The 23,494-nt window shown below is 30.3% G+C and overlaps 6 protein-coding genes across 6 annotated transcripts; 3 read left to right on the top strand and 3 right to left on the bottom strand.

Annotated features, from left to right (window-relative positions):
- Window positions 1-69: 69 nt before the first annotated feature.
- Window positions 70-1,065, bottom strand: LOC109598600 (soma ferritin). Its single transcript, XM_020014505.2, has 2 exons — window positions 452-1,065; window positions 70-403 (listed from the first exon to the last, which is right to left on the bottom strand). The coding sequence occupies exons 1-2, from the start codon at window positions 1,019-1,021 to the stop codon at window positions 140-142; spliced, it is 834 nt and encodes a 277-aa protein (XP_019870064.2). The 5' UTR covers window positions 1,022-1,065; the 3' UTR covers window positions 70-139.
- Window positions 1,066-1,117: 52 nt separating this feature from the next.
- Window positions 1,118-3,834, bottom strand: LOC109598593 (soma ferritin). Its single transcript, XM_020014499.2, has 4 exons — window positions 3,710-3,834; window positions 2,853-3,104; window positions 1,821-2,045; window positions 1,118-1,657 (listed from the first exon to the last, which is right to left on the bottom strand). The coding sequence occupies exons 2-4, from the start codon at window positions 2,955-2,957 to the stop codon at window positions 1,466-1,468; spliced, it is 522 nt and encodes a 173-aa protein (XP_019870058.1). The 5' UTR covers window positions 2,958-3,104; window positions 3,710-3,834; the 3' UTR covers window positions 1,118-1,465.
- An 875-nt stretch (window positions 3,835-4,709) lies between these two features.
- On the top strand, window positions 4,710-6,597 carry LOC109598594 (glycine N-methyltransferase). Its single transcript, XM_020014500.2, has 6 exons — window positions 4,710-4,952; window positions 5,134-5,261; window positions 5,316-5,451; window positions 5,983-6,103; window positions 6,163-6,299; window positions 6,358-6,597. The coding sequence occupies exons 1-6, from the start codon at window positions 4,723-4,725 to the stop codon at window positions 6,530-6,532; spliced, it is 927 nt and encodes a 308-aa protein (XP_019870059.2). The 5' UTR covers window positions 4,710-4,722; the 3' UTR covers window positions 6,533-6,597.
- A 1,141-nt stretch (window positions 6,598-7,738) lies between these two features.
- Window positions 7,739-9,163, top strand: LOC109598598 (helix-loop-helix protein delilah-like). Its single transcript, XM_020014504.2, has one exon. The coding sequence runs from the start codon at window positions 8,226-8,228 to the stop codon at window positions 8,868-8,870; it is 645 nt and encodes a 214-aa protein (XP_019870063.2). The 5' UTR covers window positions 7,739-8,225; the 3' UTR covers window positions 8,871-9,163.
- A 6,796-nt stretch (window positions 9,164-15,959) lies between these two features.
- Window positions 15,960-19,200, top strand: LOC126266257 (DNA damage-binding protein 1-like). The gene is made up of 2 exons (XM_049969877.1): window positions 15,960-16,035; window positions 16,103-19,200. Exons 1-2 carry the CDS (start codon window positions 15,960-15,962, stop codon window positions 19,198-19,200), a joined length of 3,174 nt encoding a protein of 1,057 aa, XP_049825834.1.
- Window positions 19,201-20,234: 1,034 nt separating this feature from the next.
- On the bottom strand, window positions 20,235-22,781 carry LOC109598595 (UDP-glycosyltransferase UGT5). Its single transcript, XM_020014501.2, has 6 exons — window positions 22,702-22,781; window positions 22,085-22,350; window positions 21,768-22,026; window positions 21,152-21,715; window positions 20,874-21,093; window positions 20,235-20,821 (listed from the first exon to the last, which is right to left on the bottom strand). Exons 2-6 carry the CDS (start codon window positions 22,319-22,321, stop codon window positions 20,503-20,505), a joined length of 1,599 nt encoding a protein of 532 aa, XP_019870060.2. The 5' UTR covers window positions 22,322-22,350; window positions 22,702-22,781; the 3' UTR covers window positions 20,235-20,502.
- Between the last annotated feature and the right edge of the window lie 713 nt (window positions 22,782-23,494).

Below are 23,494 nucleotides of genomic sequence, written 5' to 3' on the forward strand. Positions count from 1 at the left end.
GAATAAATTTGTTTGTAACTCATTTAAATGCGAATTTAAACAATATATATGAACATGACTTCATAAATATTATTACAAACTGAAATTTTATTTAAAACCCTTCACATTTTATGTACAATTTAGTAACTGAAACCCCCATTTATTTGTAAATAGCTTCTGATTCTGTATTTTGCAGGTTCCTCTTGTGCATTAATTTATTGTAATTCTTTTTAACGTATGAATCGAATATCATTTTATCAAACATATATTTGCCCAAGGGAGTGTCGGTTATCCTAGATTGTGCAATTAGTCGTCCCAATTCCATTATCGATCTGTTTTGTTCTTCCATAAAATCCGTCGTTATCAAATCTTGTAGATGAAGATCATCATTTTCGGTGGCGATTCTACAAACTTCCATCAATTTCTGAAATATTACGTTTTAAATAAGCGAGTAAATGATCACAGTACTTACATCTTTGACATGTATTTCCATGTCCAATGCCTTTTCAAACACTCCAGTCATATTAGGAAATTCGTGACAATCGGGTGCTTCAATAGTTTTCAATTTAACGTCCGCCCCCCTCATTAGTTGGTAATTGAAAAAAACCATCGCGTGTTCATGTTCCTCTAAATGCATGTTCAGAAAGTACCCATGACAACCTGGAAAAGCCACGTCTGTCCTTCCGAAATACGATGCCATAGCTAGATACATCAGTGAAGCCTTCAACTCCTCATAAATCTGCTCGTTGACAATGTTCTCACAATCTTGGTGATAACTATGTCTACCTTTTCTTGTAGGTCCTTTTTTGCAATTGGAACAGTCCGACAATTGTTTTGACTGTGCGATCATTAAACTGTTCGCCATTTCGTTCCTTAGACATATTAATTGATTGAAGTATTTGGTTTTAGGTTCGTCTTTGAATTGAAGTATGATTGGGGAAAGTGCCAATTTGGTTTTAGTACGTACTATTAATTTATGGACAAACGAATAAAATTGCAATCCTAGGTTTTGCATTTTATGAGGAACCCGGCTGCTAAACATAAAAAATTGTCAAAATTGACATGATATTTTTTGGGAAGTTGTTTTTTGGGTTAGATCAGATGTCAGACATGTTTTGTTCAAAAATATTAAACAAAATTTTGACATATAGTTCTTTATTTTATTGTATTGAACTTAATTGACAACGTTGTATATGAGATAATCACAATCTATCACAACAGATGACAATAAATTTACAATATTTTGATTTTACTTATCACCTATTGTAAAATACATAATAAAAGCAGCATGCACCAACAAATAATGTAGAGAAGACATACACGTTCACATATTAAAATTTCATAATTGAAACCAAAGCACATAATTAAATTTCCTATACAAAATATTGACTAGTCATACATCACAGCATTTTGGTCTCTCCATTACTTGTTGCAACAAATAAATGTGTTCCAATAAATATTGTTCAAAAGTGTATATTCAATTTAATTAATCAGCCTCTCTTAATTTCTGATCAAACATGAAGACTCCAAGTCCTTCGCCAACCCTCTTCAAGTTGGTAACGTGGTCAGAAATCTCCTTGATCGCATCCACTTGTTCTTGAAGATAGTAGGTCTCCAGGAAGTCGCACAAATTCACATCCATATGACTTGAAGCCACACTGTGCAACGATAGTAGACTCTGTAATAATAAAAATCGCTAATGGTACCATAAACGAGTGTCCCATTAACTAAAAATAAACATGCACTTATCCAGTGCACTTAATTATGTAAACCATGTGTGCCATTTAAAAATAGATATTTACATTCTGAAACATAAACAATGGAAAAAAATTAATAATAACCTCATTGACTTTTTTCTCTAACTCTAGGGCGGCCACCATGGCTTCTTGGGCCGTGCCCCATTCCTGCTTTTCAGGTGCCTCGATGGGTGTCAAGTTTATTCTTCCACCGCGTTTGTTCATGTACTCCAGCAGTTTGTAAGCGTGCTCCCTTTCTTCTTCCGATGCTGCTTTGAAGTATTTGAATAAGCCCATTAAAGCTATGTCATCTCGATGAAAATGATACGCCTGCACAAAAATTATAATGCATTAATGTAATGGGCAATTAAAATTATTTGGCGACTGTCCAAATGATTTTTATCCTAATTTCTTGTGATCTATAATGGATGTAAATACAGTCTAATTATAAGTCCGGTGTTTTTTTACTGACAGGAAATTAGGAGTGGTATTGATTTAGAGTAATAATTAATTTTGAATGTATTTTTGTTTAACATTTTCAAATGAAGTAAAAAAATACGTGTCTAGAAAATATAAGAACTACTAAAATTTATTTGAGAGATGGTTTTTTGATATTCTTTTAATCAATTTAAAAAATAAAATGAGTAATAATAAATATAATTAAATAAACATAAATATAGCACACATGAAACATGAAAAATAATAATAGAACCTACAAAGCAGCTCTTGCTACTATTTATATTATCAGGTGTCAACAATATATTATTAGTTCAACTTTAAAATTGCAAATAATGAAATAATTTGCGCTATTTATCTATTTAACCCATTTATCTTATAATAGTTAATAGTTGGTGTTTAATAGTGTGACAAATTCTTAGTATTATGAAATTTCTCACATCAGACAAAGCTTAATCAAAGATTACTATTAATTTTTATCATCTATGATAGAAAGACAAGCGTTAAACATTAATAAAATTAATTACATCAGCCAAAATGTATGCCTAAACAAGTCAATTACTATAAAATTTGAAACAACAAGTCATCATGTTCCCATTGTTTGGACGATATTAGAATATAATCGATTGTCACAGCAAATTTGATTATTAACGAAATTACAACAAAAATGTTAAAACTTACCATAGACAAGTAGGTGTAACTCGCATACAACTCGAGGTTGATTTGTTTGTTAATGGCATCTTCGCAGTCCTTGTGGAAATTCTGTCTGACTTGAGACTGTGCCATGTTCGACGGTTGTAATGTTTATGCGGCCTCGGACGTCCGCAAAACGTGCAGCGCACTTTTCCTGTCGGAATTATTGAGCTTTCCCTGTCGGCGTTGCCGCCAACGTTTTTCCCAGGCGGCGCAAAAGTGTCCATGTCGTTTGACTGTCTAAAAGGAAATTAACCATCCTAATAAATGTTGTCTTAAAAATTTATAATAAATCATTAAATGTTAAAAAATTGCTATTTTAAATATATAAAATTAAAAATATTGAGCTTAAAATATTAAAAATATATAATAAAGTTAGAAAAAACATACAATTTTTATTTTAAATTTAATATATTTGAAACATTAAGCTTAAAAAAATAATTTTAACGATTTAATGCGATAGAAAATTAATTTTCAATTTTTTGGGAAACAAAATTATATGAATATTGATTTTTCAGACAAAAATAATATTCATCTCTTTTCGAAGATTGAAATTTTTAAAAGTCACTGATATTTGTGATTTGTAAATTTTTCTTAATTTGCATTTTTAATTGGATAAACAATAAACACTGATATTTGTGATTTGTAAATTTTTCTTAATTTGCATTTTTAATTGGATAAACAATAGCACAATAGCAGTTGGCAATAACAGATAAAAGATGAATTTAAGTGTGTTGAAACAAATTCCCCCATTGTTATCAAATTCTTGGTAAATATTTAATAAATATTATAAGTGTAACAACAATTACTACAACTAAAACAAGATAACAATTAACATATTTTACCTATTAATAATCGACAAGGGGAATGCGAAAACAAAATGTTTAACATAATTTCCTCACGTTAACACTAATATGGAACATAATTTAGTGTATACGATAACTTTCGTAAAAGAATGATAACCACTATTTACAGTGGTTCGTCTGATGAAACATTTCATCATTCATTATCATCGGGATTTGCTATTATACCCAATCAAGCAGTACCGTACTTAAGTGTTAACTGCAAAAAATTATATTTAACACTTTTCTTGTAATTTATTATGCTAATACTTTTTGTAACCAATTTTTTTACTAGTCATTGTATGAACTGATTTATTTTTTAAGTCTGACGAAATTTGTTAAAGTTAATTACGAAGAAATTGTTTAAATACAATAATAAAAATGAAAATATTTACCTTAAAAAACTTGAGAATTCAGATGTGTTTTAACTTATTGTTGGAATAATGCTTGTGAAAAATGAAAAAATGTTAAATTGAGATTAAAGTGATTTAAATTAGTCCAGCTCTGAACAGTAGCTTTTGTATATAAATTAAACATAATTTTAAACGGGTTATCAGTAATACTCTTTTCGTGGTGTTAAACAAGTTCAAAAAGGTAAATAATTATTTCGTACCCTTGTAATATCTTATTTCGATATTTTCATTTAATAATATCTTTTATAAAATTGTATATTAAATTTTGTTCAAAAATAAAAATATATTCAAGTAATTTTTACCCATATTAGCTTTGAAACAATTAGTCAAAATGTTAAAATATGTTTCTTTTTTTTTTAATTTAGATATTATTTTCAATTTATTGTATAATTATTGTAATTTGGGATGGAAAAATGGTTAAATTAAAATTGTTTGCTTAAGATGATTAAATTTTGGGTGTCATAAATTTTGTTCATGTGTAATTTATGAACCCAACGTTAATAATTTATTGTTAGTTCGTGATTTTAAAATTTTTGTAATTGTCTCAGTATAAAATCCATCGTTATGTTGTTCCAAGAAAAAACTATTAAACAATTATTCTAAATGATGTTTTTAGAAGATCTGAAAATGGCGGATGCTGTGTTCCACACCCGTTCCCTGGGAGCCCCTTCCGAAGGTCTGAGAGACCAGTACGCGGACGGAAAGGCCGCCAAAGTGTGGGAGGTGTTCATCGGCGACAAGAACTCCAGAACGCAAAACTACAAGAACTTCCTCTTCAGCCTGCTCAGAGAACGCGGCTGCAAGAGAATCCTGGACGTCGCGTGCGGAACCGGGTGAGTAAAAACAAAACACCAAGGACATTCCGAATTTAACATTTGCGGCAACAACAATCTAATCGCTGAATTAACACACACTATAATCAATAATGAAATTCACGATAAGCCGATGATGTAAATGCACCGACAATAACAAAACTTTCGCAAATCAGTGCAAAAACAATGATAATTGTTTCAGAATTGATTCCATAATGCTTTTGGAGGAAGGATTTGATGTGGTTTCTGTCGACGCCTCGGATAAGATGTTAAAATACGCCTTGAAAGCCCGCTGGAATAGACGGAAAGAACCGCAATTCGATAAATGGAGTAAGTCATAACTTTTTCCTTAAATAAACATAAACTACAATTTGTTTTCTACAGTAATCGAAGAAGCTAACTGGTTAACGTTGTACGACGACATCGAGCAAATCGTCGGTGATGGATTTGATGCTGTGATATGCTTGGGCAACTCATTCGCCCATTTGTTGGACAGATTTGGCGACCAAAGAGAAATTTTGTAAGTATTGCGAAATAATTGCGTGCTAATTAGGGAAAAAATTTAAAAAAATATCCGTCGTTACTTAATTAAAGGTCAAGTAAATGCACTGTTTTTGAATAACAAAGATAACGCAGCATAATTTTGTGTAACCGACTAAATCGGGTTTCAATTCACAATGGCAATTAAATAAGTGACTTAAGACCTTCGCTGAATTTGATAGTGTTGAAATTAATTTCGCAACGCAGTTCGTAGCCATAATTATTGGACAAATATAAATTAGATTCCTTAAATAATCCTTATTATTCTATAAAACGGTCACAATTAATAACCATTGAAATCTTTCAGGGGATTATTGGTGTAATTAACTGGTTAGTTGATAATTGTGGGAATCACTTTAAATTACACTTAGTTAACAGGAATTAACGGATACGGAGTTATCCGTATCACAAAATTAAATAAATGTGTAGTAAATAAATATAACATGATTGGCACATACATAAAACATCAAGGAAATTGTTTCAAGACTGATTACGATTTGTTACATTTCAGACAAGCTTTAAGAAATTTCGAAAAGTGTGTCAAACCAGGAGGTCTTTTATTAATCGACCACAGAAATTACGATGACATAATCGATACTGGAAGAACTGCCTCCAAATGCATCTATTATAACGTGAGTATAACCATAACGTTTCTACAACTGGTTTTTGTGACAATTGATTATTTTTTCAGAGTAAACACACTTCAGACATTAAAACATCGGTATTGTATGTAAGTGGTAAACCAGCTCTGGTCACCTTGGACTATTTTATCGACACATCGTCCCAATTTGGAAAATCGGATGATGTCATCAATGAAGACTGCATTAGGTAACTTATTTCTTTTTGTTAAAATTATCCAGTAAACAATATTTCTCTTTTCTTTCAGCGAATTTCGTCTTTCGTATTATCCCCATAGGTTGGAGGTGTTCAAGGATAATTTAAGGAAAGCCTTTGGGGAGAATTCCACTTATAAAATTTATGGAGATTTCAAGGAACTAGACGACATTGAAACTCCTAATTTTTATATCCACGTTGTGGAAAAGTCCAATACTATTTTTTAATAAGTTATTTATTTATTTAATTGTTGTGTTCAGTAAGATTGATTTTAATATACTCCTTTATTTTTCCTGGCGTTTTATTGCGAAAAGACACTATTTATATTATTTCATCAATTTCATCAAACATATTACTTGCAATTAAGTAATAATTAATTACATTAATCCTTAAAATTACCCCCATAGGTTGGAGGTTTCAAGAATAATTTAAGGAAAGCTTTTGTAGAGAATTCAGCTTATAAAATTTATGGAGATTTCAAGAAACTAGACGATTTTGAAACTCTTAATTTTTATATCCACGTTGTGGAAAAGTATTGTATTTTTTAAATAGTTGTTTATTTATTTAATTGTTGTAAACTAAGATTGATTTTAATTTACTCCTATATTTTTCCTGACGTTTTATTCTTAAAAATAACACTATATTCTGATTTAATTAGTTTTATCAAACATATTACTTACAATTAAGTAATAATAAATTAACGAATTAACTGTTTTCTCATTAAAATTAATATAATTTTATCTAATTGGAATGTGTAATCTGAGTTGCCTACCTACAATAGTATAAACTAACATTTAATTAAATACGAATATTTTCTTAAAGAACCATTTAATAAATATATTTAATATTTGCTTATCAGTGAAGAAATTTAACCTTTAATTAATTTCTAAAGTGTATTAATCAATCATTTTTATTCGTACAAGCATACTCGATTATTTTTAAGCATGACAAAATATATATATTTGTAATTTACATACATAATTTAAAGATGATATTTGTAAACATTGATTAATATTTAATTTATTTATAATAACTACTTAGTTCATACATATTTTAAGTTTAAGTGATTAATATAGTTTTTTAAAACAATTTTCAATAAGAAAAAAACTAGTTTTTTACATATAAAATTAATATTATGTATACGATTGTGTAATTTTTATTATTCAGTGCTTAAATCTTAGAAAAATAAGTATATAATTGTTTATTTAACTGCATAATAAATAAATCAATCATTCATTTAGTTTAATTCCTGTAAAAATTGATAATACTTACCTCATACTTATTTTAAATTTAAATGATTATATATATTATAAAATTATTTTTATGTAAATTATTGCGTAATTTTGATTATTGAAATTTCATTCAATAATTTAGATATAAAATGTCTAATTTACTGAATAAATCAATCATTCATTTAATTTAATTCATGTGAAACCCGATAACAAAACCATTAAAACAAATATCTTCTTAGAATACTTATGTGATAAAAAATTCTTATAATTAATTTGCCCAATGCAGTAGCAATATGAATAATAAATTTTCTACATACAATGCAGTAGTTTTTCATCGAAACTTAATAATAATTTTATGTGCGTTAAGAACGATAATCAATAAATGGATGTACGAACGAACCGCACCACGCGTTTTTTTTTCAGCAAACAATCCCGCACACCGTCGACAAAAACTTCCTAGTGCTAATTAGCGGTTTGTTATTAACCCGTGCTAAGGGTACTGCCCTACGGTTATCTCACTATCTCATCAGCGCGCCTTTTGTGCGGGAGTACGGGCTGCAGGTTAAGTGGGAGACCGCCGTCTCTACCTGCTCCATCGCGAGACCGTCACGGAGCCAGTGTTGATACCGCGGTCCAGCTCGCAGCATCACAGCCACAGTTGTTACGCGACTCAAGTTGTCCGTGCGTGATGATCCAGTACGATGACGAGATCTCCGAGAGGCTGGGGTTCAGGGATTCGAACAACAACAGCGACTCGGACAAGAGCCAGAAGGGCGACAAGTACTCGCTGCGGCCCAGATCGTTGAGGCGGAGGAACGTGGACGAGGACTCGGAGGAGATCATCACCATCACGTCGAAAACGAGGATCGGCAAGGCGAAACAGAAGGCGGCGCCGTTGAGCAAGTACAGGAGGAAAACGGCGAACGCACGGGAACGGTCCAGGATGCGGGAGATCAATCAGGCGTTCGAGACGCTGAGGAAAGTGGTGCCGCAAATGTCTTCGACCCACCAGACGAACGAGAAATTGACCAAGATCACCACGCTGAGGCTGGCGATGAAGTACATATCGACGTTAAGTGCGGCGCTGACCAGTAGTCCTGAGCCAGCTCAGGACTTGTTCTCGGACTGTAGTGAATTGGACTGTTTCCTGTTGGAGTCGGATGGCGAGTCGTTGCCGCTTCAAAGTGACTTCAGTGATCACTCCCTGACGCCCGCCGATTTTTCGATAGACTTTCCGGAGGATTCGCTGACTCCGGTCGATTTTCCGCCGCTGTCGCCCACATTGTCGGATCATCTGTCGCATTTCGACACGTTCCTACCGGATTTCAGTTAACCCACACGTGATAACGAAATTCCGTCCAAACTACTGTAAAAGTCTGTGTTTTTTATTTAGTAATTTATTCGAAATTATCCTTTTTTTGTTTTGTTTAGTGTATAAATTCGGGTTGAATATATTTTTATACTTGTGCGTTATTTTTATAAGATACTTTTTCATATACACGGCTGCATTGTGCTTAAAGCCAGTCATATTTTATTTATATCTACTATAAGTAGTTTTTTGTATATAGCTTCAAAACTTTTGTATATATTACGTCGTTAGGATAAATATATTATATTTTCCATAAACGAGTAGTTTTATTAACTAATTATCTGTGAGTTAAATCTAAGAAAATGACGTTCTTAAAGTAAGTATGAAACTTTTTTATTATTCAACAGCTGATATTAATCTTCTACATATAATTAAAAAAGATAAAATAATAAGTTTTCAATTTTTGGTTAATTACCACCGATTTTTTTATCAGTCTTGGGCCGGTTGTAATTCGGTCTATTTTTTTGTTTTAATATAAATTAAGCATCACTAAATATTAAAAAATATAAATATTTCATAAAAATATACTAAATTATTTCTGTTTACAAAAATTATAATAATAATAATATAATAATTCTTAAAAAGCATTTCGTTAAAGTATGTATTAAATTGACTTTATTTTTACAAATTAAAACTAAGCTTTTAAAATTATTTTCAAACTAATAAATGTAATAAAAATATTTATATTTTCAATTTTTTGTTGCTTATATTCAACATTACGTAAAAAAATAATTATGTGGAATCAGACACCAAAATATAATTAATAAAATTATAAATCATAAAAATCTATAATAACATATACATCAAAAAATATATTAAAATATTTCTGTTTATAAACATTTTAAAAATTAAAGTAATAATTATTTTCAGAAATGATCTAATAATTCTTAAAAATGAAGTAATTTGTTAAAATGAGTATAAAATACATCTTATTTTTACAAATTAAAACTAAGCTTTTAAAATTATTTTTAAACTAATTAATCTAACAAAAAATATAATTAATTAATACCTTTATATTTACAATTTTTATAGCTTATAGTATTAGATAATTATAAGATTTACATAAAAAATTAATTATGTGGAATCAGACGCCAAACCAAAAAATATAATTAATAAAATTCTGCCATAAAAATCTGTATAGATATATAAATATTTCATAAAAATATATTAAAATATTTCTGTTTACAAACACTTTAAAAATTAAGAGTAATATTTATTTTCACAAATTGTCTAATTATCTAATAATTCTTAAAAATTAAATACTTTGTTAAAATAAGTATAAAATTGACCTTATTTTTCCAAATTACAATTAAGCTTTTAAAGTTATTTTGAAACTATTAAATATAACAAAAATATTTATAAATACATTTATATTTACAATATTACATAATTATAAGATTTACATAAAAAAATAATTATGTGGAATCAGACGCCAAACCAAAAAACATGATTAATAAAATTCTGCGATAAAAATCAGTTTAATTTAATAAAATCATTGAGATTAATAAATAAACAATTTATCTTGTCACATTTAACCAATATAAAAAAGTTGTTAGAATCGATTTCTGTGGTTTTATAAATTTCCTGCTGACTGAAATAAAATTACTCAGTTTTCAGAAATGTAATAATTAGCATCATGCATACATTAAAGTTTTACAACAAGCAATAATTTTAGTGGTTTTAAACTGCAATTGGTGACAACACCGTCGTAAAATTGTCTGTCCATTCACAAATATATAAATAGTCGCTTTAATTTTAATATTTGCAACACATCTATTAATAATAATGTGTAATACATTATTTCTGAAAATCTAGAATTATATCTGTGAAAACCGGATACAATTTACTGTTTCGGATGATATTTCAATAAAATGCAGTTGACATTTTTTTAATTGCAACCAGTTAATTACGTTAACGGATTAATATTCCAAAATCGCTACTGGTATTACTATTTAATGAATATTCAAACGCCCATTAAGCATATGTTTATTGCATCGACATTTACAAATAACTAAATAAATAAACTCGGATTTATACAACGAGCGTGTAATTTATGGGTTCGATTATTTTTGGACCGCAGTTTCAATTGGAATCGCCGTAATTTTATCAAAACAATTTTACGACAAAAGCTTGGAATGCTCACGTTCTAATCGTGGAATGGTTACCCAAGATTATTTGACCGGATGAAATATTAATAAATATTTTAAGTACGTACGTGACAATGTGGCAAAACTTGAGTGAATCACGGGCACATTGTTAAAGAAATATTTGTCATAAGAACGCAGATATTGTAATTATAAATGTTTCAAAAAAAGTGGGTCAGATTCCCAAGAATGATGCGAAAAAAAAAACGGATGATTGACCGGGAAATATTTCGCAGTAATTAATGATTATAATTTTATATTTCCCGCTAAGAAATCTCTACAGGTAAAGTTCTTCCGAGCTTAATTTCTTGTGCATCTAACGTTCAATTAAATAATTGGCAAAAACTTTGTTAGCGGCAACTCTCGGCAATTATGTGACTTTTTCGAAATGCCTCCGTGACATTAATAAAGGCAATAAGACTGCCACAGATTAATGGCCTCCACAATTTCAAACTGCCTTGCGTAATGACGATTTATGAAATATTTATAAAACACTTAAATTTCAAGACAAATTGTAATTCGCCATTACGTTCCCAGTCCAACTAATTTATGGAATACATATCGAATAAAAACAGTTTCCACGAATCGTATATTCAACCAAACTGGACGTTTAGTACTCAATAAATACAAAAGAAAGCAATATTTAATATAATGTAATGTGTACTCAATTACGGAACACCGGATGATTTGCTACGAATTTATACCGAGAAATAGAATCGAGCAACTTGAATTTGTAATACTTTATGTCAGGCGAATCGTTCCTATCAATTTATTGATGATGCTACCTACCAGAATGAAAAAACTGCTACCGTAGAACTAATAATACATTTATTACTTCCATTTCTGTGTTCAACTTTGTATCTTATTGAACAGGCCATGATTTTATGTCACTGCAAACATTTTCATAACATAAATTTAGGTTTATCTAAGGCCACAATTTTTTCTTATTCTTAAAATACTCATGGTATAAGTTGCACTTAAGCACGTTAATTGGGAAACGAGTCTCTAATTAAATGCAATCAAAACATTTTGTATTTTATATAATATAATCACACTACACAAAATAAATAGGAAATATTGCTATTCACAGAAATAGCATACTTTTGAAAAATATATACATAATTTTAAACAAAATTGTTAATATTTAGTTGGGCACCCTTTCGTTATAACCATCTATAAATGATGACACAAAGATTCAATGAAATATCAGTAACGATCGTGTGAAATTTCATGACCAATTAATTCATCTAAATTTGTTGCTTTTTAGTGTTTTAATCGAAATTATTTGTCGTTCTACAAATTTTCAATTGTATTGAGATCCGGACTTTATGCTGGCCAATCAAGAATCTCAACATTTTTAATTTTTTAACCAAATTTGAACAATTTTAGATGCATATTTTGTATCATATAATTCCATTACATCTTTCTTGATGTCTTTATATACTAAACACTCCTTTTACTAATAATTTTTGTAATGGTCCTATATCTTGCTAAGGTAAGGAACCACAAACCAAAAATTTTCCTCCACCCTATTTCAAAGTTTTGTGCTATTTCTCTGGCCTCCACTGTACTTCAAAATCATTGATTAAAGATTACTTATCAATGTAATGATTAACTGTATAATTTCCTTAAAATTCGTTTATCTAGTTTTAATCTCTTAATCAAGTTTTCTATCAATTTTCTAGCCATTAATCTAAAGTGAAAAATGACTGGAAACAACATTTCCACTGGTACAAAATCGAAAACACCTTCCTCGAAGCATAAACAATTACAAAGTGGCACTTAAACACTTGAAAAGCATTAATTATAGATTACTTAACAATGTGTAAAGGTGCGAAGGAATTACCAAGGTGGAAATTGATTCGAGCTGACAGAATTTACCATGTTACGAACACGAACATTGTCACGGTAACTAAAATGAGCAAACATGTCTCGCAGTGAAATTAAAATATTCCCAGACGCAAATTAATCTGTCACGTAGATCTTACAACACAATCTGGAGCATGGACTTCCTGAATCTATTAAAACGGGTGGAACGTTGAATTGAACGATTGCGGTTTTACGTTTCGCACTGTTACGGGTACGAAAGAGATTTTATATAATTTATGCGTGCGATCCGCAATCGATACCGAAGAATGCAGCACAAGGTTATTAAGCTTCTTTAAATGTAATTAGTTTAATTGATTTTTCTCATTTCAAAGTGAAATTGAATTCACCAAACGACATATTTTTATTAAACTAATTAAAAAAACTTGATTTGCGGATTACTTCTTTTATGTTGAATGTAGAACTATACCATGGACGTGAATGATATATGAAAGTGGACATGTCAATTTAACATTCGCGGTTGCGTTGCATAGAATAAAATAAATATTAAGTTATCTGGCCTGGTATGTAATTAGCGATTGCTTTGTGCAATTGCATTTAAAATTGCTGCTGATAATTACTGAATGTTAGTCGGATGTCACTTACGTTGGTGACTGTAATTAATATACTTCAGTGAGTGAAATTCTTAAAATTAATTCAGTATGTTATGTGGAAATAGGATTAAAAATAGCACAACAAATTTTTGAATAAATGTGTACTTAAGGAAGATCAATAACTTTTGAATGGACTTCGAATAAAAGCTATATAAAAAATTGTTAACCTAAGTAAATTAAACTATAAGTTGACATTTTGAAAGGTATTTTTGTTCTCTATTCAATGTTGTTTTACTTGTTAAAATCGGGAGAGTAATTAAACAGTTATGGGCGATTAATTTAATAGATCATTAGATTAATATGTTAAACGATAAAATCTTTTCCAAATAATATAATAATATTCCTAAAAAAATATATATACTTCAAGTCAATATTTAGAAGACACTCTCATTACCTTCTTTACTTCAGAAATATTATTCTTTTAATAACTGTTATCAGGGCGGACTTTTTATGACCTTACTGTATATATTTTTGTTAATCGCAGTTCTGTTTAAAAATGATGTTGAATATTACTACACATTAGTGAAAAAATATTTATAAATCAAAAAGAATTTATTTTTAATTTAATTTTATTTAAAATTAGAAACTGTAATTAAGAAATTTTAAAAACATGTTATAAAAAGTCTCCCTTCCCTTGAAAAATTTAGAATGGAAAAGAATATCGACTTTGAATGCAGGCTATATAAAATGTTGTTAATCTAAGTAAATTATGCTGTAAGTTGACAATTTTTTAGACGTGAATACCTCATTTGATTAATTTAATATATTAAACTTCATAAAAACTTCTCACAAAATTGTAGTGTCTTCAAAAAATTTAAAAGAACTCAATATTTACGTAACAGAAAACACATTTATTACTTGATTTACTTAAGTATTGTTGTGGTAGACAGTTTTATTATATCAGAATTATTATTTTTATTCTCATTCCAATGTTATTTTACTGGTTAAATCAATAGAATAGTCAAGAACTATTTATTTAATGTATTTAACATCCAAAATAATTGTTACTAAAAAATTCGATAGTCCTATAAAAATGGGTAATATAGCTCAACAATTAAACGTCAGAAGGATTTTTATTATTAATTATTAATTATTTATTATTGATTTATTATTTTTTTTCATTTCAATAAGGAATTGTTTAAAATTTATTTTATTATAAATGTTACTTAGATATGAGATTATAAAGATCACTCTAACTAAATTTTGGATTAATCTACTTCAAAATTAGAAGATACCCAAGAAATTTAAAAAATACATTTATTCAGTAAAATAATAAAATCAGAAACAGTTTTATTACATCAGAATTGTTATTTTTATTCTATAAAGAATTTTTATATTATAGGCAAACATCATTGGAATATTTACTGATTTATGAGAGAGTGATTTAATGTGTTCCAAAAAAAATATTCGTAGCTTATTATTAACAAATTAGACACTCCTTCAAAAAATAGGTATTACAGCTCAATATTTACACAAAAGGAGACACTTCCTGATTTACTTAAGAATTGTTGTTCTGTTATAATAGTTATCAGTGTTTATTTATAATAACTATCAGGGGGAGGGCCTTTATACAACCTTACTGTATATAATATAATATTGATTAACAACAGTTCCATTTAAAAATACTGCTGCTATTAATTAATTAATTAATTAATTAATTAATACACCTTAGTGACAAAATTAAATAATATTTTTTTAAATTTAATATTTCATTTTAAATGTCATATAGAACTAAGTTTATACAGATTATAAAATACTTTTTTAGTCATAGAATAACTTATTATTTTATCATTTTTCTTTTACAAATAATGTGTTTTTTATTTGCCATTATTTTATTATTTGGCAGGAATTCCCAATAATAATTGGCAACAGAAAGAAATATTTGATTTATTGTTATTGGAGAACTTTCTTTGCATATTATTCAAAATTTTGCGACTATAGCCTTTTGTGACAAAAGAGAATTAAGGATTATTAAAGCAACTCATTCAAATTTTCAAGAAATGCAGCAATATAATATTCTAAATAATGTATTATTGTGCATATTATAGGTTCCAGGAATTTTACCACAGGTACCTAGGTACACATCTATTTGATTTCGAATATTTTGTGCCCAAATTCAGTCGTTCAGTTTAGTTTCGTTCAGTGCAAACAGTCAATGGGGACGAAATGTGCATGTGAATTCCATCAGAGTGAGTACCAAGTTTTATTAAAGGAACTTTTTAAATTTAATTTCGGTTTTCAAAACAAAATTAAAATAGATTATACAATTTTAGACATAAAAATATTTAAAAATAAAATGTCTTCGGTGACTTTATTTGGGGGATTCAATCCGTTGTGTATCTATAAAAGTATAAATAGACGATTCAGTTTCTTGCATTATTTTAAGACCACAACAGCGAAGATATTTTTGGTCGCTACAGTTCTTCGAGATGGTTCTACAACATTCTGTCACCGAAATAAATGATTCTGTCACACGGACGTATCAAACATTCGCGCGTCGTTTGAGTACAATGTTTCTCACAATTAATAACACCTTTTGGTTTGTTTGTAAGCTAACTGATTGTACTTGCAGGTGTCGACATGAGTTTAAAAACTGTGACGCTCCTGGAAGCCGGGGCCGTCAGCATGTGCCTCGTCGCAAACTTCTTGAAAGCTGATCAAAAGCACGTAGCTATATTAAAATCGGAGCACCTGGAATTGTTATCAATTACGGGCAGACGCGTCTATAGAATGTACATTGGGAAACTGATATCCATGAGTCGTGTCCGTTGGTCCGGTGACACCATCGATTTTTTGTTCGTGTTGCTTGACACATTCCAGACGAAAGTAATTCGATTTTATTCCACCGGTGATATTATTATTGCCAAGGAACGTATAAAAAGTGCCTTGTCGCTGCCTGACCCGTACAGTCCGCAGTGTGGGGTGTTTTGCGCTGTGGATGAGAGGACCGGGGACGGTTGGATAAACACCACAGATTATTCGTTCAGTCTGTTTAATGTTTTTAGCACTAACCATCATTTGAACGAACTCTGCTTCACAACCAAGAAAATGTATGTCCTCCAAATGCAGACCCTCAAGAAAAATATTCCGACTCTTTTGGTGATGACGCGGGAAGGGCAAGACCAATTTTTCATCGAATACTCCCGTAACCGTGAGAATGTTTTTAAGTGCAACATGTGGAGGTTCCATTCCCATGCACTGACTACATTTACCAGTTTGAATGAGAAGATATTGGTGGTGTTTGGACACAAACGAGTTTTGCTGACCCATCATGACAAAAACCACTGCCAACCTTTGGCATGCGACCTTATAAGAGACATAAAGTGTTGCACCGTAATTAATGAATCTCTGTTGGTAGTTGGGAACCCCCTTGGTGACTTGTATGTAGTTACCATTCCGGATTCAGGAAAAACTTCGATCATTGTAAAACATCTGGGCACATTTTCGGAGCTGGAATGTTTAGCCCACTTGAACGACAACGTCTTGTTCGTTGGCTCCCTAACCGGAGACTCCAAAATGATCTTAATAGACAATTATGAAAAGCCATCATACAAAGAAATCAGCACTTACCCCAATATCGGACCTGTAATTGATTTCTGCGTTGTCGACCAACAAGAAGCAGACTTGGCCAAGTACATATTGTGTACCGGCCAAGTGGAAAATGGTAACCTTGTGACGGTTTCGAAGGCGTTAGATGTAACCGAGAAAGCCGTAATCGAACTGCCAAAAGTCCAGAGAGTTTGGAGCATTTGCGAGAATCTAGTAGTGGCTACATTTGTGGGCGTATCAAGGATCTACCGCGTTACCGACAAGGAAGTCAAAGAAATATCCCTGGAAGGGTTTAATGAAACCTCCGGTACGGTGTGTTGCAAAACTGTGGAAGAAACCTTGTTTGTGCAAGCGACCGAACAATCAGTACGATTAATTTGTTCTCGTGAGCAAATGATATGCGACGAATGGAAACCATACAACAAACAACCTATAATAAAAGCTGTTTGTAAGGGTTGCCACATTGTTTTAAGTACTGGCAAAGATTTATATTACTTAAGGATCATAGACCGGCTCGTGGAGTTAAGAAACTTCCAACGTACCACCAGCGATGTTGCTTGCTTGGATGTGCGTCCTGTTAAGGGAAATATGGGCCACGTTGCTATTGGATTCTACGACAATACAGTGTCAATTTTGCGACTACCATGTTTTAGTGAAGTTAAGAAGATGGACTTCGATGAAACTATGATCAGATCATTGTTGTTCGCTACAATCCAAGGTACGAGTTACTTTTTCTGTGGTTTAGGAGATGGACGAGTCAGTTGTTACAGAATAAACATGTTCACATGTGAGCTCACACAACGCAAAATTTTTACCGTGGGTACAAGACCAGTGAAGTTCCAAGTTTATGAAACGAGGGGTGCCAGACGAGTTTTTGCTTATGCTGATCGTTGTGCGTCATTTTTTACTTATAAAGGTCATCTCATATGCTTTCCGGTGGATATAAGTGATGTTCAAGATGCTTGTGTAATAGCCCAAGGTCCATTTGCTCACAATTTTATATTTGCTAAAGACCAATTTCTTGTAATGGGAACCATTGATCAAAGTAAGAAATACGTTGCTTACAGAGTACCATTGGCAGTTAATCCAAAATTTATAGCTTTTGACGATGATGCTAAGATTATTGCACTTGGTATAAGTGCTAAGGTATATGGGGATAGTGGGGACATTGAAGTTGAGAATGGTATAGATATATTTGATTATTACACTATGAAACTTTTGTATATGTACGAGGATCTATCTCAGACTGAGAGAGTTTCCAATTTAATATCATGCAAATTTGATGATAACATTTACTTTGTCATGAGCACGTACTGTGAAGGTCAACCAAACAAATCTAAGTTGTATGTTCTGGATTGGTATCACAGAAAACTTAGAACCTTATTTAAGAAAGAGTATGACGTTTTAATATACACTGTTCAGAGTTTTGAAGGAGACATTTTAGTCGGTACAAGTGAGGCTTTATGGGTTATGCAATGGACCGAAGACCGAGTACTTGAGAAGATCAGTGAAGATGATGCAAATCCCTCTTGTATCAACCTTAATGTCCACGAAGACTTCATTTTAACGGGAATATTTTCCCGCACCTTATATTTGCAAAGATATTGCCAAAAACACAAATTGTTTCAAACAGTTACTAAATTTAAGCGACTAGACATGGTCACGTCAATGTATCTAATGAACAGCAGAACATTTTTATGCGTCTCAAGTGCGCACAATCTATATTATTACAGGTGTTCCCAGAAGTTCATCAGGGAATACTGCATCCCGTTTGGCGACCACGTGAACATGTTTCGTCGAGGTCCACTTAAACATTCCGTCGTCTTTGGAACCACCGCGGGAGCTTTGATTCTGGCCTACAACTTGACTGACTACTCTTTGCTTTCCACTAAGAAAGTCCTTGAATGGTCCACCCAATCGCAATTTCCGCATAGGTTTCGACGCAAATCAATCCAAACGGAGGACAAACTTCTGGAATTCTATGACCACTTGACGCCAGAACAGCTGCAAGAGTTTGCACACGACTTGGAATCCTCGGTGCAAGATTTGTATGCTTTCAAGGACGATATTGATAAATTGGACACGATGGTGCAAATTTTTGTCAAGGATGTGAAATTGTAACTTGCGATAAGCTTCTCTGATTATAATATTTTTATTTACTGTTATGTAGATTTTGTGGACAAGAATTATTTAAATAATTTATTTAATTGTTATATTTGTAATAACAAAAAATTGAAACTGTATTAATATTGTATTCAAATTATATTTCAAAAAATTTGAATTTAAAAGATTTAATTTAATTTTTATTAAATGATAATTAAGATTTATTCATGTAAATTATTTTTATTATTTTTTTATATTTTAGTAATAGAATTGATGTTGATGATATTTTTTTCTTTGTATCTTTGTATGAACATTTGTCCCATATTTTTGATTCTGGAAAAACAAATACATATTGACTTTTGTATAAGTATTTTCCAATAAAATTAATTATATTATATTAATAAATACTTTTATTAATGGATTTAAGATTAAGCACATTGTTTTTTCTTTGTATCTTTGTATGAACATTTGTTCCCAGATTATTTTGTTATATTTTTGATTGTGGAAAACAAATGCATACTGATTTTTGTATTAAAATTTTTCAATAAAATTTACTTTCATTAATACGTTCGTTTAATAATTCGTGGGTCAAAAAAATCAAATTATGAATTGTGATTGATAGTTAATTGTTTAATGATAGTAAGACATGTTATTTTTTGATAACGTCCTTCATACTTATGTCACATAGACATTTACTTCGGCGCCACAATTACACAAGATCGAAACCGATAATTTAGATTTTGACCCAAATTGTAAATGCGAAAATTTAATTGAAGGTTCAATTCTATTGTATGGACTTGACAAATATGATACGCATTCATATAGACACCATTTAAATAGTATATTCAAAGCACATAGACGTGTACCATTTTGCAACATTTTTAATCGGTGGATAATTGCTGTGATTGTCAATAAAAGCAGGATAAAATGAAATCAAAAGTTTATTATAACTATTTATTTATTTATTTATTAAATTTATTTATTATTTAACTATTAAAACTCTAAAACTACAACTAAACACTAAAACTAATATTAATTCTAATTTATTTTTATTTTTATAATAACCGATTCATACTGAAAACAACGCTAAAAATTAGGGAGTATATTATAAAATTGTAGTTTTCTAATAGTTAATAAAACAACCAAATCAATTAATATCTTGCTGCTGAAAAAAAAATTGTTAGTCACTTACAGTTCCAAAAAGAGCCAACAAAGATTTATTGTTTGTGTTTTTTATCACATTTTTTGCAATTTATTTTTTTTTAAAAACAGCCCAAAGTGCCTTAATAATACAACTTATCTGTATAAACACTATTAAAATTAAGGCAAGGTACGTGCGTACCTCACGCCTTCTCTGAACTTACGCAAAAGATAAAAAATAAGCAACAAATTATGTTTTGCCATCACGTACAGTAAATAATAGGCAGAAACCATACACACTCCAACAAATAAAAAGCTTCCAAATGAAAACATGTCCGACAGGAGTTTCTGATACCAATAAACATCCTTTCCACTATTTTTCAAATGTGATGCACCTTTATGTCTGATTACATACTCAATCCACCAGATTCTTTCGTCCAAGCCATCAGTTTGTTGATCAGTGTACAATTTTTTGAGATTTATTATATTTTCCTTGTAACTAAAGAAAATAAATTAAATGATTGTGAAACTTTGAAATTTCAATAACTTACATTGGGTTCTCTATGACCACTTCAATAAGAACAGAAAGTTGGTACGCTGTCAATTCGGCATAGTTCATTCGTTTTCCAACACCATATTCCACCATTGTGTCAACAATGGAAATTTGGTCAGGAAAGAAAGGTATTCCGATAATAGGAACTTCATTAATTATTGCTTCCTCGCACGATTGCACGCCTCCTTGTGTCACAAACACTACCGTTTTATTGTGGCCTAAAATAAAATCATGTAAACTAACAAAGAAACGCTACAAAAAAATAACGTTAAGTACGTAGTACTGCCTCTTGTGGTACCCATTTCGATATCAATACATTCTTTGGCATATCCTCCAAGATGTCTTGGTCCCATTTAAAGATAACATCGTAAGAAAGCTTCCTAAAGGCCCCAACAATTTCCTTTATGTATTTCGGTGGTAAAACTGAAGGCTTAATATTCGATCCCAAGCTAAAATAAACAACGCCGTTCTTAGATTGGTCTAAGAATTCTTTCATTTTATCATCCAATTCGGACACGTTCTTTTGCATATAACCCAATTCCACAACTACTGGTTCTAAAATAGGCATGGATTTTGGGAAAATGGGATTCTTGTTCCTAATGATCAAATTAAACTCTACATTGCCTAAGTATGGCAAGTGGTTACCCAGATGTTTTCTAGCCAAGGCGTCTTCTCTAGGCAACACAATGAAATAATAGTTAATTTTGAGGTAAACTGCCCAAATGGTGAACAAAATTATTTCTTTGATCGACATATCTCGTCCTACTGGAAAATTATGGTAGGGAGAATTAATGGGATGTGTTGGGTTTCCTACGGTGTCTAAACCTGGGATTGGCGCGCCTAAAATTATTTTTGTTTTATTTAATTACTATGTAAAAAATGGAGGATTTACCTGAGGAGGTAAGTCCAATTAGAGGAGCGTTGTATTTGGGTCCAAATGCAGTTAAGGTTGGATACAGTGATTCTGTAATTACAACGTCGAAATCCATGGATTTACGCAAAAAATCCTGTACATTTGGCAAATCGAAAACCATTTTGTGGATGTTATTAAATAATTTGGTCATTTTTGCATTTCTCGTGACAAGTGTTGAAAGGCCTATCGGCAGTGTAAGATGATATCGTAGTTCTTCCACATCTTCATCATCGTATTTCTTCAAGAAAAAAAGATTTGTGAATACTGAACTAAATATTTCTAATTAAAAGACTTACCCACAGTAAATTGTATATTTTACTAATGTCAATTTCAGTGAGATTAGTTAATTTTTCATCTCTTAAAGGATTTGGTGTGATGACAACCACATTGTGGCCCCTCAAAGAAAGTTCTTTCCAAATTGGTTGAAATAAGGCTTGACGACTGGGATTTGGAAAAATGGTGACAAACAGAATATTTGAGCATTGTGAAACTGTCAAAAGGGCACACAAAATGGAAATAACTTTCATTGCCATGTGGTTTGGATTTTTTGGAACGTCTACAACTAAAAATATAGAGATGCTGATTTGTTTGCTTGAAGTAATATATATCTAAATACTATTTAATATAAATGATTGTTTAACTATTAAATATAAATAAGTCAAGTAATTTGTCTACTTAAATTTAAATTAATTCATGATTAATTGCTATTATAATATATTGTTTTTTAATTATTGTTAAAATAAAATTATTAACGTATTTATAATTTATATACTTCAAATATTTATGCATATTTTTAAATATTTGATGCCGTTTTAATGACTTTAACAATAAAAATACATGGTACACATGCATTAATAAACAAAATACAAGTATTTACATTTTAAAGACACGAAATAATGATTCAAATACTTACTAATTCTTTGTCGCAAGGGGATGATTTGGTTAAATCCTCTATTCTTATGGAGTAAAGAAACAGTCACAAAACACAAATTCATGAACTAAATAAACTCCGACATTTTCTTACTGTTATAATGTTAAGTCAGGTAGATAAAAAAGGCAAAATTCAAAAGAGGGGATGAAGTAGGTAGTTGAAATGTACTGCCCCAAAGAACAGTGTTGTCAAAGTGATGTGCTAATAATTTTAGAAATTTTGATAGCCTAAATTTTAAATATAATAATCAATAAAAATAAAATAAATTTAATAAAATTTCTATAATATATAATATTAGTATATATTTATACTTTTTTAAAAAGGAGAAATAAAAAATCAAATAATCTAATACATTTATGTAACTATTTATCTAAATAATTTACTTCCGTAGATTCAAATACGTGTATGTTTTTCAGAATTTTGATTTATACTCAAATTAATACTCCATAATTAATAATTTACATCCATGTTTAAACATTGTTTCATTGTAATAAATTCATCAAATTATAATATTAATGTCTCTTATTCATTTCAAAATAATGAAAAAAACTTGATTTACTAATTAATATTCCCTTAAACTGAGCATGTTTATAAATTACTGAATAAATAATTTTCAAAATTTTTGAATACACATTTTGATAGCATAAATTTTAAATATTATAGAAATTAATAAAAAACTTTGGTATATTTATTTAAAATATTAGTACACCACACTTTAATTAATTACTGTTATAGATAGTCATAATTTTGATTTATACCACATATAGATGAAAAA

The sequence above is a fragment of the Aethina tumida genome, chromosome 7 (genome assembly GCF_024364675.1).
Source record: "Aethina tumida isolate Nest 87 chromosome 7, icAetTumi1.1, whole genome shotgun sequence".
Taxonomy (NCBI): domain Eukaryota; kingdom Metazoa; phylum Arthropoda; class Insecta; order Coleoptera; family Nitidulidae; genus Aethina; species Aethina tumida.

Excerpts from the sequence above, each read along its gene's own strand:
- LOC109598600 (XM_020014505.2), bottom strand. The coding sequence starts at position 1,021 with ATGTTTAGCAGCCGGGTTCCTCATAAAATGCAAAACCTAGGATTGCAA. Across the intron at positions 404-451 it reads TGGAAATACATGTCAAAGAT|AAATTGATGGAAGTTTGTAG; the intron begins GTAAGTACTGTG and ends GTAATATTTCAG.
- LOC109598593 (XM_020014499.2), bottom strand. The coding sequence starts at position 2,957 with ATGGCACAGTCTCAAGTCAGACAGAATTTCCACAAGGACTGCGAAGAT. Across the intron at positions 2,046-2,852 it reads GTTACACCTACTTGTCTATG|GCGTATCATTTTCATCGAGA; the intron begins GTAAGTTTTAAC and ends ATTTTTGTGCAG. Across the intron at positions 1,658-1,820 it reads TAGAGAAAAAAGTCAATGAG|AGTCTACTATCGTTGCACAG; the intron begins GTTATTATTAAT and ends TTATTATTACAG.
- LOC109598594 (XM_020014500.2), top strand. The coding sequence starts at position 4,723 with ATGATGTTTTTAGAAGATCTGAAAATGGCGGATGCTGTGTTCCACACC. Across the intron at positions 5,262-5,315 it reads ACCGCAATTCGATAAATGGA|TAATCGAAGAAGCTAACTGG; the intron begins GTAAGTCATAAC and ends TGTTTTCTACAG. Across the intron at positions 5,452-5,982 it reads GGCGACCAAAGAGAAATTTT|ACAAGCTTTAAGAAATTTCG; the intron begins GTAAGTATTGCG and ends GTTACATTTCAG.
- LOC109598598 (XM_020014504.2), top strand. The coding sequence starts at position 8,226 with ATGATCCAGTACGATGACGAGATCTCCGAGAGGCTGGGGTTCAGGGAT.
- LOC126266257 (XM_049969877.1), top strand. The coding sequence starts at position 15,960 with ATGGTTCTACAACATTCTGTCACCGAAATAAATGATTCTGTCACACGG. Across the intron at positions 16,036-16,102 it reads AACATTCGCGCGTCGTTTGA|GTGTCGACATGAGTTTAAAA; the intron begins GTACAATGTTTC and ends TTGTACTTGCAG.
- LOC109598595 (XM_020014501.2), bottom strand. The coding sequence starts at position 22,321 with ATGGCAATGAAAGTTATTTCCATTTTGTGTGCCCTTTTGACAGTTTCA. Across the intron at positions 21,094-21,151 it reads ACCACAAGAGGCAGTACTAC|GCCACAATAAAACGGTAGTG; the intron begins GTACTTAACGTT and ends ATTTTATTTTAG. Across the intron at positions 20,822-20,873 it reads GTGGTCATAGAGAACCCAAT|TTACAAGGAAAATATAATAA; the intron begins GTAAGTTATTGA and ends TATTTTCTTTAG.